At 35.3% G+C, this 15,522-nt stretch overlaps 1 protein-coding gene across 3 annotated transcripts in view; it reads left to right on the forward strand.

Moving 5' to 3' along the window:
- Nucleotides 1-15,522, forward strand: part of LOC112045022 (protein numb) — a 64,056-nt gene that overhangs the window by 20,370 nt on the left and 28,164 nt on the right. The window contains exon 1 of one of the 3 annotated variants that reach the window (XM_024081061.2): nucleotides 10,859-11,815. The exons of the other annotated variants lie outside the window; for them this stretch is intronic. Within the exon in view, the coding sequence (XP_023936829.1) occupies nucleotides 11,744-11,815 (72 nt within the window). The 5' untranslated portion in view covers nucleotides 10,859-11,743. Of the gene's footprint in view, nucleotides 1-10,858; nucleotides 11,816-15,522 lie in introns of those variants that run through there. 3 annotated transcript variants of the gene reach the window in all.

Here is a 15,522-nt window from a genome sequence, read left to right on the forward strand (position 1 = left end):
AGCGCTATAAATAAATACACATAGAGGTATTTTTAATACCACAAACACTATTCTACAATTAGATTCTTCTAATGACATACAGATTAATAAAATTAGTTTTGATATCGGTCCCGTATGATATCGGCGACTATGTCCCTCGGTAGCATCGTCGCTCGGGCTGTTTTCGTTAACGAAGTCTTAGCGCTTCGACCCGGCCGTCGGCTGAAGTAAACATACACGTTGTATACAAGCTGTCTTGTGTCCGCCGGGAGCTCTAATCGTGTGTCCTCTGTACTCTCCGCAACTCTGCCGCTGTACAACCTCCGCCAACTGAACATCGTCCATGCGGTCATCGCTTTGTCCCCGTATTGCGCCGTGTTGATCAACTTTTATATCTTTTTAATCTATTTAAACTTCTAAATATTTAATCTTTAATATTGAACATTTGAATCACACAGTATTATATCCACAGTGTTCATAGAATGCACTTCACAACCGTTAGATTTATTGCGTAGAGTTAATTAATGTTGCGTTGTCAACGAATATCCGATCCTAGCGAACGGTGGCTAGCAACTAGTGGCCGCAAAGGCCGTTGAAGCCTACACTACGCTGGCGATCTGTTCACACAATCGTGACATCCGCTGTATTCGGAACGTGATCACAATATATATCCTATAAATATACTCGTATCTTGCAATTAATAATGCGAACTACCACACACCTTCGTCGATCTGGCCCAAGATGGAACTGGGGCCGTTATAGAAAATTGATAGCATTCACATAACAGTGTTGGCGACTGCTTGTCATACCGAAAAGTATTTGCCGTTAAAATACATGATGTTAATGATCTACATTTAACTGAAAACGTTGATGGCGATGTATTATAGGACTCAAAGGTGATTACAAAATAAGAAAACAAAGGTTATGATTCACAACACTTGTCAGGACAACTTAATTAACAAATCAAACTGTAACCAAAATAAGACCCTAGAATGGCAGAGAATGACCTTGAGTGAAGTCACGTACATGTGAATGATGTGTGTAGGTTTAAAGGTACCTTTGAATGTTAACAAACACTCCCCTTTTCCACTCAAGTCATTCTCCCCGCCTATCCCAATTCTGATATTATAGGACTCTAATACTAACGTGCTCTTCTTATTGAGAGTCCTATAATATATGGTGATAGCGAAGTTTTAGATAGACAAATTGTATTTGCGATGGGACATGCGAACTACTTAATTTACTAATAGCACTTATGTGTATAAAACTGCAGTAAAACTGAATACTGCATGCTTTAACGTGCTCATATCAGCAACCAGTCTTAATTTCATTTTATTTACAAGGTTTTACAAATTATGTCTTATGAGTTCCTACAGATCACACATAAGATTACTACAGATTATACATTATGTAACTTTTTATATTATCACGTGTTTTTTTAATCAGATATGAAGCAAATTATAAATTGGTAACTAACTTTTTTCCCTCTTACAACACTGTTCAACTTGTCAGTTGTTAGTGTGGTTGTTAAATAGGCTGTCCAAAGTCTCGGGATTTTTTACGAAATTAATAGATCGTGGGAAATAATATCGGCAGTGAACTAATATTATATTATTTTTATAAAATTTATACTTTTACAGTTTTGTGTAGTTTTTCTCGAAAAATCTATAGGAATCGTCAGTCTTAAAACAGAGAAATTCAGTTGATTGAGAACATACTTTACTTTCTTATCCCCAAAAGTATCGGGTATCGTAAAAATATCGTTTCTCTCAGTTGGCGGAGATTGCTTTTTTCTGTTGGCATAATGAGTATTGGCGTGGCTGAACTGAAATGAAATACGTTCTGTATAAATTTGTAAGTAGTCGTATCTGGATTGGAATAATAACGAGACCTTGGTTATATGTTGAGAAAATGTAAGGTCGAAGATGTCTTTCAAATCTTTAAATGTAAAACAAAAATCGTTTCCCGCCGTCTGTACGCCTTTTATATTACGCAACGTTTTAAAAATGAAAATAACGTTTATTTATTAACAAAAGTATTTCATACAAGTTGCAAGGGCACCTGTATTACTAGGTACCCCAAATTCAATGTGAATTTAATGCCATCAATAGATAGTGAATCAAGAGAAAGGTATATAGGTATAGTTCAATAAAGAACGTCGTGGTTCAGGGTTTTAGTAGACGAAGTCGCGAGCCTCCCACTAGTCTATACTTCTATATCTATATCTATACTTATACTTTATACTAATATTATAAAGAGGTAAAGTTTGTAAGTTTGTCACATTTTTTAAATGGGGTAATCTTCGGAACTACTGGTCCGATTTTAAAAACTCTTTCACCAGTAGAATGCTACATTATCGGGGAGTGAGGCTATATTTTATATTGGTATCATATATATTAGCAGAGTTATCACAGTTTTTATCATACAGGTCGGACTGAAAATCCTCTTAAACAGACTTATTCGCATGCGCTGCCTTAACTATTGTGTAAAATTGAAATTAATGTATGGAGACGTTATGTATCTTTAAAAGTTCTACAAAAAAGTCCGCGACACCATATATCTATCTTCTATATATTAGCAGATATAGTACCTTTTGTGTTTAAAAAAATATTAATTTTATATACTTAGGTTTACGTCATTATTTATACAAATAAACTTTAATCCTTATTAAAATAAATTATTTAATAATCACAAGGATATTATGGAGATAAGATTTGCCCTTTACAGTATGTTAATTACTTAAATAGTTTCGGAGATAATACAAAATTTCTAAAAGACGCAGAAATTCCGCTATATGACGCCCGGCGCTTTCATTTACGTAGTTCCCGTTCCCGTGTGAATATGGAGATCAAACATAGCCTATTACACTCGCAAATAACGTAGCTTTCTATTGGTAAAACAATTTTCCAAATCGGTCCAGTAGATCCAGAGATTACCTCCTACAACCACACGAACTTTACCTCTTTATATTATTAGCATAGAAGTCTCTATTTCTCTTGGTCATACCACCACTCTCGAAGGACTGGACCGATTTTGCTAAGGGTAGGAGTAAGATAGAGAAGTTACAGGGTAGGGTAGGGTACGGGTAGGGAAGTGTAGGGGTAGTGTAGGGGTAGGGTAGGTTTAGGGCCGGGTTTAGGGTAGTGGTAGGGTAGGGGTTGAGGTAGGGTAGTGGTAGGGTAGAGGTACGGGTAGGATAGGGAAGTGGTAGGGTAGGGGTAGGATAGGCGTGAGATAGGGGTACGGGTGGAATAGGGGCAGGAAGAGGATAGGGTACGTGGAGGGTAGGGGTAGGATGGGGGTAGGGGTAGGATGGGAATAGGGGTAGGATGGGGGTAGGATGGGGGTAGGGTGTAGGTAAGGTAGGGGTAGAGTAGGAGTAGGTTTGGGGTAGGGGTAGGGTAGGGTAGGGTAGGGGTAGGGTAGATGTAGGGGTTGGGTAGTGGTTGGGTAGGGGTAGGGTAGGGGTAGCAGTTAAGTTGACATCGAAATTTACGCGGACGAAGTCGCGGGCGTCCGCTAGTATTGTATAAGATAATTCGTTATGTGTTTTACCTACTCCATACGGCACTGTAATCATTACAGAACGTGACATAATGTCAACGTTTACCAAGGTTTATTACCTATTATCATTACGGCACATTTTTTGTTCAATTCATCATCATGTTATGTGACAAAGGCATCAAATAAACAACACAAGTCATCGATTCATATAATGATGCGGAGTATGTTGACTTAGTTCCTGCATTGAATAGCTAGATTGATTTGATCCCTTGTTTTAATTTGAAACTAGCGGACGCTCGCGATTTCATTCACGTGACACTCTTCTACCTTAAGTATCCTATGACCATCTCCTGGTTCTAAGCTACCTCTCTACCAATTTCAGCCAAATCGGTCCAGCTGTTCTTGGATTATAAATAGTGTAACTAACATGACTTTATTTTATATAATAGAGATGGAAACTATAAGATTGAAGATATTACTAATGCCGCAAGGTGGTAGTAAATATCGCCTCAACTTTATTTGCATACAATGAAACTGTGAAATTGTGAATTTCCAATTCTATTACTTTTTTAATAGCAAAGTCCTAGCCAGCTCTATAAGATAAAATCCAGGCAGTTAAACCCGTAGTCGAGTCATCACTACGAACAGACATAATTATTGACTTTCAAAAGTACTTGAAGATCTCTAGTTAAATGAATGAATTCTATTTGTAGTGATTATTACATTTAATTAAAACGCTTGTAACTAAACTATTGGTTTGGTAAACAAACCAAAACAAAGCATTATACAGAAATTTAAGCAATGTGTTAAAAACATATGTTAAGTCGTTTTACTGTACAAATGAAGGAACCTCGTCTTAATGACAAAGATTCTTGGAGACAATGGGTATCGGCTTTTGCCTTCACACATTAAGAAGTAGCAATCATAGTTTAAATTGTAAATGATAATTATTATTGTAAATTATGGTTTTTAATTACACGAGCTTCTTACCTGCCAAGTTTCATACCTTCTCTTCTAGGTACAATCAACCTTCCTAACCGTTTATCTTTACATACAAATTTGACGTTTCTAAATGTGCTACTAACATTATCTGAAGCTTAATTGAATTAAATTCATTTAATTTGATATGATGGTAAGATTCATTTAATTTGATATAATATGAAGCGGGGTCGGTAAAATACCTATATGTCAATTTCTTCCATTCTATTCTATTATTCAACGTATCAAATACTCGTTTTACATACATTTCTCTACTCTTTCACACACTCGCCATCTCTGGTCTTCCTTTCTTCTTGTGTCATATGAAGGGAATATGTTATACAAATACGTTACATTACATCTAATTACATTTAATTAAAATCAGTTGTAACTTGTTTTCATTCACACTGATCACTCTTTTAACGAATGCCACCAACCCTGACTTTGCATAACGGTTGTTTCGTTGGATGCGCTGAAATAGATGGCGGAACTACAGTATAGATAATAATAACAGTCGGCAATTTTATGGTATCTAAAAGCGTAACAATGTCAGTGTCCTCGGATTCATCTGCACAAACTTTTGGATACTACACCATTGTTCTATTTAATTGCCGATGTGATATAACCTATAAATTACTATTTAAAATTTCTTCTAGCGTATGCGCCATACAATTATTGGAATTGCTTTTTATTGCTGGCACTTGTTTTGCATTTACAGTGTCTGTAGTTGTCATAGGTACAAACTACGAGTATATACTCGTATCATGGCAATGTATTGAATTTTAATATCGTCGTGGCGAAGATTTCTAATAGACTTGTATTCTGACTTGTTTGGAACTTAAATCGAATTATATAATTGAATTGTATGTGCTGTGTGTCTAATACTGAAATAGTAATACCGGTAAATTTAAACTTTAAGAAATAAATAAAGAATAAAAACTAAATCTAAATTTTTTCAAAGAAAAGTTGACCTAATCACTACTGTTTAAAGTTCATTAAAGGAATTCGAGATTGAAATTCATATCTATACTAATATTATAAAGCTGAAGAGTTTGTTTGTTAGTTTGATTGATTGAACGCGCTAATCTTAGGAACTACTGGTCCGATTTGAAAAATTCTTTTAGTGTTAGATAGCTCATTTATCGAGGATGGCTATATGCTATATATTATCTCCGTATTCCTACGGGAACGGGAACCACGCGGGTGAAACCGCGCGGCGTCATCTAGTTTACATATAAAGCAGTAAGTGATTTTTGTCAAAATAAGAGCGACTATAGGTTCATCGTAATGTTCAATTGTATTTACTTCCATCGACTTTTATGTAGTGTCCACAGTTTTTGGGTTTCGTAATCGTAGCTAACGATCCGTTATCCCTAAGGATTGTATGGATTCTTAATCTCTAGTAGGTACCTACACAGTACCGCCATCTTTTATTCTACTTGTTTCTTTTTTAACGATGAACCTATTTCACAATATGACTTTTTTTATGTCCAGTACGAAAACACTGATTAATTGTATGTATGTGGGTGTGTGTTCTTCTCCTCTCCATCTTCTCATCTCATCTCCCTTTGTTCTTTTAGTGGGTGTATTTAACCGTGTCAAACTTTTTGATTTGAAAGAAATAGGCAGCATTTAAACATCTCCTTCACCAAACTTGGATTTCATAAAACATTGAAACCGATTCGGATCAGCTGGCCTATTCACTGTTTTGCTCTTTATTATCAACTTATTAAAATAAACAACAAAACAATAATTTACAAAATGTCATTTACCTACTCTCTTAACATTCACCAGTAAGCACCGGATGTTATTTTTACATAAACTCTCAATTTCGTATAATATGTCAACCTACATTTTAAGAAGTGTCACAAACGAAAACTTCAACGAAATTATGATTTTCCCCATGACCGAATTTCGCTTAGAACATACATAACTATGTAAATGCATTGTAAACAAAGGTGTTTCTATCCATGTGTGAAGACTCTCTTTTAGTAAAAGTATGACCTACAACGTCAACTTCTTACCGTTATTTCTGAAGCGAGTTACTTTTTACTTTAATTTTACATATAAAGTTGTAAACACTATTGTGAATATGTTCTTTTATTTAATAGCCATATCAACTATTGTACTAGAAACGTTTACATTAAAGTAAATAGCTTTGTTCTAGTTAATTTTAATGTACGCTAATGAGCACTTAACCGTATAGATCTAATTAGCACCTTCATTAATGAAGTAAACGCCAGTTAACTTCCTGACCGAAATAAATTGATTAGTCATACATACTATTAGTAATAATCACAATCACCTTATCTCAATTTCGATATTTTGCCTTTAAATTATACGTAATACGAGATAGAAAAGATAATAATACAACTACTAAACAATAATGTAAACCAATGTAAACAATTGCCAATTCGTTATTATATTTATTTATTAATTATTCTAAAAAATACATAATGAAATTGAGCGTAACCATAATGCAACATCATAAACTACAGTTGGTTTTACTGTGGCTTATGTTGCATTACTGTACCATTATTATTAATTATTAGGTTAGGTTTAATTGGTCAGTTACAGTCTTGTTAGAGTTAGGTCTCTGACGGTTATTGTATTTTTAACCGACTTCCAAAAAGGAGGAGGTTCTACGTTCGGCTGTATGTATGTTTTTTTTTTTTTTTTTTTTTTTTTTATGTATGTCCAGCGATAATTCCGTCAATTATGGACCGATTTTGAAAATTCTTTTTTTGTTTTGTAGGGTTTACTTCCAGGGTGGTCCCATTTTTTTCATGTCAGGACCTGATGGTGGCATCCTGGAGAAATTGAGGGGAACTTTCGAAAGTTGTAGAGACGGCTAGTACGTTTGTTAGTGTTTCCATAAGGTATTTTAAACCACTACAACTTTATGAAGGTTTGGAGTTGGTCTGATGATGGAGCCGAAACACAGACGATGGAACTCGTCAAGGATTTACAGCAGTCACCTTTTGTTTGGGCTTGATTAATTTGTATTGATGAGTACTTTCCACCTATATGGGTTGTGACTGTATTAAGGGTCTGGTGATGAAGACGAGGGACAGTGAAGAGAACTCCTCGACGGTTCACAGTAGCTACCTTGTGTTTGGACTTGATAAATTTGTATTGATGAGAACTTACCACCTACATGGATTGTGACTGTATTAAGGGTCTGATGATGAAGACGAGGGACAGTGACGAGAACTCCTCGACGGTTTACAGTAGCTACCTTGTGTTTGGACTTGATAAATTTGTATTGATGAGAACTTTCCACCTAGATGGATTGCGACTGTATTAAGGGTCTGGTGATGAAGACGAAGCACAGTGAAGAGAACTCCTCGACGGCACACAGTAGCTACGTTGTGTTTGGACTTGATAAATTTGTATTGATGAGAACTTTCCACCTAGAAGGATTGTGACTGTATTAAGGGTCTGGTGATGAAGACGAAGCACAGTGAAGAGAACTCCTCGACGGCTCACAGTAGCTACCTTGTGTTTGGACTTGATAATTTTGTATTGATAAGAACTTTCCACTTAGATAGGTTGTGACCATACACACGCAGTGGGTATGCTAACACTAAAAATAAAAAAATAAAAATTTTAATAAAAAAAATTCAACCGACTTCCAACTCAAAAAATAACTTTAACTAAAAAGCAAAAAATAACATCCTACCTATGTGCTACCTTCTGATCAGTTTGAAGGCGGTGCCAAGCCAGTGTCGTGTTTTAATTAAAGCTGTTTCTGGAATAACCACAGAAATTTTGTAGTTTAAACGTATTTAATTAAAACATCACTGGCTTGGCACCGCCTTCAAACTGATCAGAAGGTAGCACATAGGTAGGATGGTTTTTTTTGCTTTTTAGTTAAAGTTATTTTTTGAGTTGGAAGTCGGTTGAATTTTTTTTATTAAAATTTTTATATTTATTAATAACGCCCGTGTCTTCCTCCACATGAAAGACCTTAACCTTTATTAATCAAGGAATAGATATTCATAAAAAGTTTACCCTTCCATTCTCCCTAAAGTAGAAATTTCCGACAATCTTCTCTTATCACTATATTATGTCACAAAATAATACTACAAAATACTAACAATAGAAAGTATTCTAGCCTCAATATTTTCGGCTGGGTATAAGTATATTGTTTATGTCCCACAGCAAGTTATCCTTTATTCTTGCGTGTAATATGTAGATTATCTATAAATGTATATACTATATTATACATTTCGAATTCAAGTTCGTGTTGAAGCTTTTAAAAGACTTTATCTACTACTCCAGCTTTAGATTACATTCAGAATGTGAGAAGTAAAAACCACTCTGCACGAAACCATTTAAACGCTATACGGGATTATGTATTGAGTTACGAGTATCGTTTTAAAGTTGGAATGTATCTCGGACGCCTTTGTGTCATGTCGACTAAAAATAATTTCGGTTCTATTTACCTTCCTTGTAAAAAACCCTGCTTATGTCATTTGTATTATTAAATAGTCTTTACCTCAAAATACTGCGTGTTTCGTAAAAATATTACCAATAACTATGTATATTGTAACCTACAAGACTCGTAAATAAATATAAACTCCGAAATACGTCAATCTACTTCTGATTGCTATTTTATCTAATTGCTATTTTAACCAATAATAGAATTTGACCTTGATATATTTAGCTAATATTTATTTCATGTTACTCATAATTTTCTATTACACTTTTTGACATTTCTCACCCTTCTTTGGAATATCTGATCGTCTTTGAAGGACTGTAATTAAGTATAACACTAATTGAATACATATCGTAATGTTATTAATAGCCGTCTAATGTGACGATATACTTAAATAAGCAATAATGCCAGTAGTGCTAAGTGATTGACAATAACCTACTAAAAATTAGGTTAGTAGATATCTAACGAATCATAATTGGATAACTGTCTTTTAAATACCACGATTTTGGCCTATTCTTTAATGAATCTAATAATAAATTAATTAATGTCCGTCTATAGTCCGCGTGCCACATCGCTGTTGACAACTGAATATAATTAGATCTAGATCTAACTAAATATTTAGGATTGTAGCAAAGCTAACTTATATTTTTTTTTATTAGTCTATTAGGGGCTATGAGGTATCTAGTATACATAATTCGAAGACCGCATTCTGTTAACAGTTTTGAAATCAGAAAAGCATGCAGATTACGATTCTGCATGTTTTCAGGAGGTTCGTTGATCCATTCTTTTGTTATTCATTCTATCTCTTTAGGTGTCGAAGGAATAGACTAAACAAATGCTTTGTATCAGTTTTTTTGCTTGTTTCATTAAGAACATCCAATTTTTCATCATGACATTATCACACTGATATCCAATCTATTAAAAACACAAGAAAGTAAAGCAAGCATTTTTACACAGTACCTGGTCTATATACTAAAAATCTCTTGACTATAATCATGCCTGATGGAAAGCAATGATTTTGTCTTTATTAAATCGTGCTTGCAGTTACGCTATATTTTCTCAAGGTGTTGGTAATTCTTTTTTATTTAAAGACACCGAACGTTTATCGGACGAAATATTTCACTCCACATCCGACTGGAGCAAAGTGACTAATGGTATGACTCAACGAGAAATTAAAAAACGAATGGGTTAAACATGCCAGCTCTCTGAATCTCTGATGCAAGTGCTTTGATATTTCGTTCTGATTTGTCATGATTATTTTTTTGTCGTTTCTACAAATACTCCGCTTTTCATTCAGCGAATGTCTCATATGAGCGACATGTGTTCGGATGCCAATGGAGTGCTTCTGCCAGTACCACCTGCGTCCGTCCCACTCGCACGCGCCATAACAGCTGTTGCGTGGGCGCATGTGTTTGTGCTTTTGGAATTTCGTTGTAATTGTGTGCGTTTAGTACAGAGTTAGCTACGACTATTTGGGTGCCGTGCAATAACTGCAACCAGGAACTTATTTCGCCATTATCATGAATATGTTTTAAGTCTGTCTCTATATTATTATGGTATTCATTTCAAAAGAATAATTTGCAGGCTTTTTCAGTAGAATGTGCATTCCGGGCAGTCGGTAATAGAGTAACATCAAATAGATAAACATAAACATGAAGTTTTAAAAGTGCTTGTAAACTGAACTTACTTGGAATAAATGAATTAGATTTCATTTCTTATTCTTTCGACTAAGGTGACACTTATACTGATTCGACACGTGTAGGATAAAGTTACAAATTCTGCAGAATTTATATTTGGTAATCGGACTAGTCTAGACCAATCGAATCATCGAATTCAAATCAAAGGCTAGCTGTCTGTTGGATGATCTCACCGGTCTTCAATCTTGACAATGCAAAGGACCGGTCGGGCCGGGCGGGTGTGAGGTTCGGGGGCAGGGGACTCCAGTCAGCACTGCAGGGTTCGCGCGATTCACGCACGCCGTACGAGTCGAGTCGGCCACGGCCAGTCAGTGCGACAGTAAAGTTGTCCGCTTCATGCGCGGCGCGCGCGCTCGTCTCCATACTATTTTTTTCATCTTTACTCAAATCCTTCGTCTAGTCAAAATGTAGTTTAGTGTTCAAACTTACCGAATTAGTGCCCGCGTTTGCTCTGAGTGATATAGTTCCGTAAACGTTACACGCTACGGTCCAAAGAACAATGCTGTGGGAAAAAATAACGTTCAGCTGGCATCGGCTGTCGTTCCCAGCTACCTACCGACCCGTCTCCCCCCGCGGACCGGGTGCCGGGTTCAATGCGCCTCTCGGCGTTTATTCATCGTTTGTGGGAAAAGTTGACCCCCGTTTTTAAAATTTCATTGTTAACGAATTCACACGATTTCGTTATTGTGACTGTCGCTTCTTAGATGCTGGATTCTGTCACTTTTAAACTAATTTTTACTTGTCTAAAATGTCAAATAGTGTGACAGCGGCCTAAACGAAAAGTTAATTAATCGCTAATTAGGGACCGGGAAAAACATTGTAAAAAGCGTCAAGGCTGCGACATTCCGCCGATCTGTTGTATTGTTTGTTCTAAGCTCTGCGATGTTTGAAGAGTATCAAATTCTTAATTATCTTTGTTTGCTACGCACTGTAACGAACTGTATGACAAAAGACTACGTTTATGTGAAGCGACTAGTTTACACGTGAATATGATTTTGTGGAACGTCCGTTGAGAGTTTAGTTTTTGAAATGCCGGTGTGTTCATTGTTCGCGTTCGTAGAATGTGCGCTGTGAATAGTCGTGATAATGTGCAGTGAATGTAGTGCTTGAGGATTTTACCTGGAAGCAGATAAAGCCACGCAAGATGGGTAACCAGGGCTCGTCTCCGCACGAGCCGCTGGATCGTGCCCAGGTGCAGAATGCTGATTTAAAAATGGTGCGATTTAACCTATATTTTTTGTAATCTAATAGATATACCACAGAACAAGTAACAAGAGATAAAAAAATATTTATATTTCAATGAGACTATTTTCTTTTTTTATATCATTGATAAGTGACTCCTTGAATACGATCCCACTTAGGCTTACTTGAAAGAGGTAGGTACAAGGTAATTCTACCTAAACCCTCGGTTTCTACGCGAGATCATACCGCTATGTCCTTTGCTGGCACGTCGTTCCCGGTAGGGTAGTAATTAGCCTCGCCAAAATCTTACTACCAGATCATGTCTGGTCCAATTTAAAACACCTTAATCTTGATTTGACCCAATCTGTAAATCAAACCTCTATTGAAAACCATTAAGCATTAGCTATTGCGTCAGAAATGTCGTTATTTTATTGAATCAGATCTTCACCTGTAACATTTGGTAATCTATCTACCAACTCATTAAATAATCCTAATCAAAAAGTTATCCATTTTATAATCTTTAATGGTATATTTTTATAATGTTATATTAAATACATATTTCATTACTCGTGTGAAACTAAACTTGACTATAAATATTGAGCAATTTGCGTCAGATTACAGCCAGCGTGTTCGCGACCTTTACACTCAAACAAGCTTAACTATAAAATCGATACCAGTTATTCAATACATACACATACACTTCAACAGATTCTTTTCTTAACAGATAAAGAATAAGAAACTTTGTATAAATGTAGTAGACATTATTTCGACATTAGATTGACATTAGATTGTATAACTTTATAATCCGACGAACGTCCATTGCTAAATATAGTCCTCTTGTAGAGACTTCGAGACACCAATCTTTAGCTGTCTGCATCCAACGCCTCCCTGTTATCCACTAGATGACATTAGTCCACCTTTTGGGGGGTCGACCAACACTGTGCTTTCCGGTGCGAGGTCACCATTTCAGCACAAGGCTCCTCTCAGAATGAGAGGGGTTAGACCTTGGTCTACCACGCAGGTCAAACGCGGATTTGCTGACTTCACACTCGTAGAGAATTAAGAAAATTCTCAGACATGCAGCACCTTGAGTACTTTAATAATCTTACAAAATTTCTTTACTAATGCATTTAATTTAATTGTTTATAATAATAACACATTTGTAGTTGCATTAAATACCGGTCTGCAATCTTACATCTTGTCAGTTATCACCAAAATAAAAGAATATCATTCAATCAACTCCTTGCATTGTTGTTGATTAACATTTTAACCTTTAGATTAAACATAATACGAAGTAATTGCTTTAACTCAATTCGTGTCCATCTGAGTTTGCTGCGACATTGAAGCTATCCTGGAATTATTTATCAGAGTAGGTATTACTGACGTCAACGAGATATTCACGGCCAAATGTTGGCCTTTCGTCTAAAGTTAGTGTTGCGTTTAATTCAGTAAATCATTCCTCGAATTTGGCAATAAAAACAGATACTACTTCTCTGTGATTTAGTCTTACTTCGGTTCCGCCATATTTGTGTCCAATTTCCTATTGAGATTTACTTCGTTTGCTTTTTTTTCAACTCTGGTGTCACGTATAATTATTATATTTTCGGAAGACTGTTTGATTTTGGATGTAGTGTTATGGATACAGAAAGGCGCGTTTGTGTGCGAAACCGAAATAGCTTCGGCAATACAGAAACATGTATATAAAAATTTACATCTGTCTGGTTGCTAAGCAAAGGTTTTTTGTGCCTAATCAGGTTTCTATGTCTCACGCCTGCCCCTGTATATCTTTTGATAATTTAACAATGCATGTTCTGCTTTGCTGAAGTTGTTTTAGTTTACACAGGACTAAGAAGTGCGTTAGTGCTGTCACTACTACCGTCTTCAGAAAATAAAACATCTATACCACATTAAGAATATGCTTCTTCACGTCAATCAATTCTACATGTCTGTCACAGACGTTGATGTGACATTCACATATTCGTAAAAATCAAGTAAAGATTTTATCTACGTTAAATTCTCGAAAAATCTTCACCACTGTCACAATTTTAACATTCAGCCTTAAATCACTTCAGAATGCTCACAAAAATGCCAAATAGTTTTTAGAACCAAGGACAAAAATACTATTAGATCATTTAATGAATAATTAATCACTCTACTAGGAAGATTTACTACACGAAGTCCAAAGACTTTGGCCTGAATAAATAAATTATTGGTTAATTAATGAATTACTGACCAGAAAAATACTTAACTGAGCAGATGTTATAGTATATTCGATGTATTGTAAGATTACCTATTGTAATACAACGTGGTGACCCGTATTTAAAATGTGTACATCTATCTATGGGTATACTTTTTACTAATCTTTATTTTTGATTGGATGATGACCTAATCAGCTTTGAGCGAATATTATATAAACTATCAAATGATAAGGAATTATCTCAATTGATTTGGATTTGGCGAGATATGGCTAAGTGTGATAAAAGCCAAAATCTACCAGGTGGTCTGACAAGTACAATAGTTTTATTTATTTATTTATTTTAATACTTTATTGCACACAAATAAGATACAAAAAAGAGAAGAAAAAAAAAAGAATAGATAAGTAAGATGCGCAAAGGCGGTCTTATCGCTAAAAGCGATCTCCTCCAGACAACCTTAAATAAAATATTTAAAGAAAGGAAAGCGGATAGTGCAATATAACATACCTATAATAATTAAACTATTAAAATAATATATTAAATTAAACTACATATACAATTACATACTAAATATACATAAATAATAAAAAAAATAATATGAGTACACCTAAATACATAATAAATATATAAATATGATACATAATTATACATAATAAATAAACATAACTACTTAAATAATAATTATTATAGTATAGTAGATAAGTAGTACTTTTTAACACGATCTTTGAAGATGCTTAGAGACGCGGACTGTCTTATGTCACTCGGTAGCTCATTCCACAGGCTGACTGTTTTAACTGTAAATGATTTTTGAAACTTCACTGAATGGCATACTGTATATTGTAAACGGTTTTCATCCCTGGCCCGTAAATTGCACTCAACATTTCTACCAACAAAGTTGAATCGTTCTTTCAAGTAAGGTGGCGTTCGAGGATTATATAAAACAGAATATAAGAGCGAAAGTGCGTGTAAGTTTCTACGGGATCGGATTGGCAGCCATTGTAATTGAGCACGATACTGAGACACGTGATCAAATTTACGTAGACCAAAGATGAACCGTATACACAAGTTTTGTAGCCTTTCCAATTTATTTAGCAAAGTCTCCGACAAGTCTAAATAGCAGACATCCGCGTAATCTAAAATTGGTAACAACAAAGTATTAGCTAACAAAAGTTTAGTTTTAATTGGTAAAAAGTTTTTCCATCGTCTAAGACATCCGACAGCTGAAAAAATTTTGCGACTAACTTCTGTTACTTGCGGTACCCAAGACATGTTGTTATCTATAATTAAACCTAAATTTCTGACTGTACTGCTAAAAGGTATTGTTGCACCATCAATTGAAACTGGTGGTAACGTATCAAAGGATATAGAAGAAAAGAAATAAGAAGAACCTATAATAGCCACTTGAGACTTACTTGCATTCACTTGAACCCCAAATGACCGACACCAAGCGCTAACTTTATTTAACTCAGTATTCAGAACATTAATAGAATTATGTAGATCATCCATAGGAACAGATAAATACACTTGTAAGTCATCAGCGTACAGA

Source organism: Bicyclus anynana, chromosome 9, assembly GCF_947172395.1.
Source record: "Bicyclus anynana chromosome 9, ilBicAnyn1.1, whole genome shotgun sequence".
Taxonomy (NCBI): domain Eukaryota; kingdom Metazoa; phylum Arthropoda; class Insecta; order Lepidoptera; family Nymphalidae; genus Bicyclus; species Bicyclus anynana.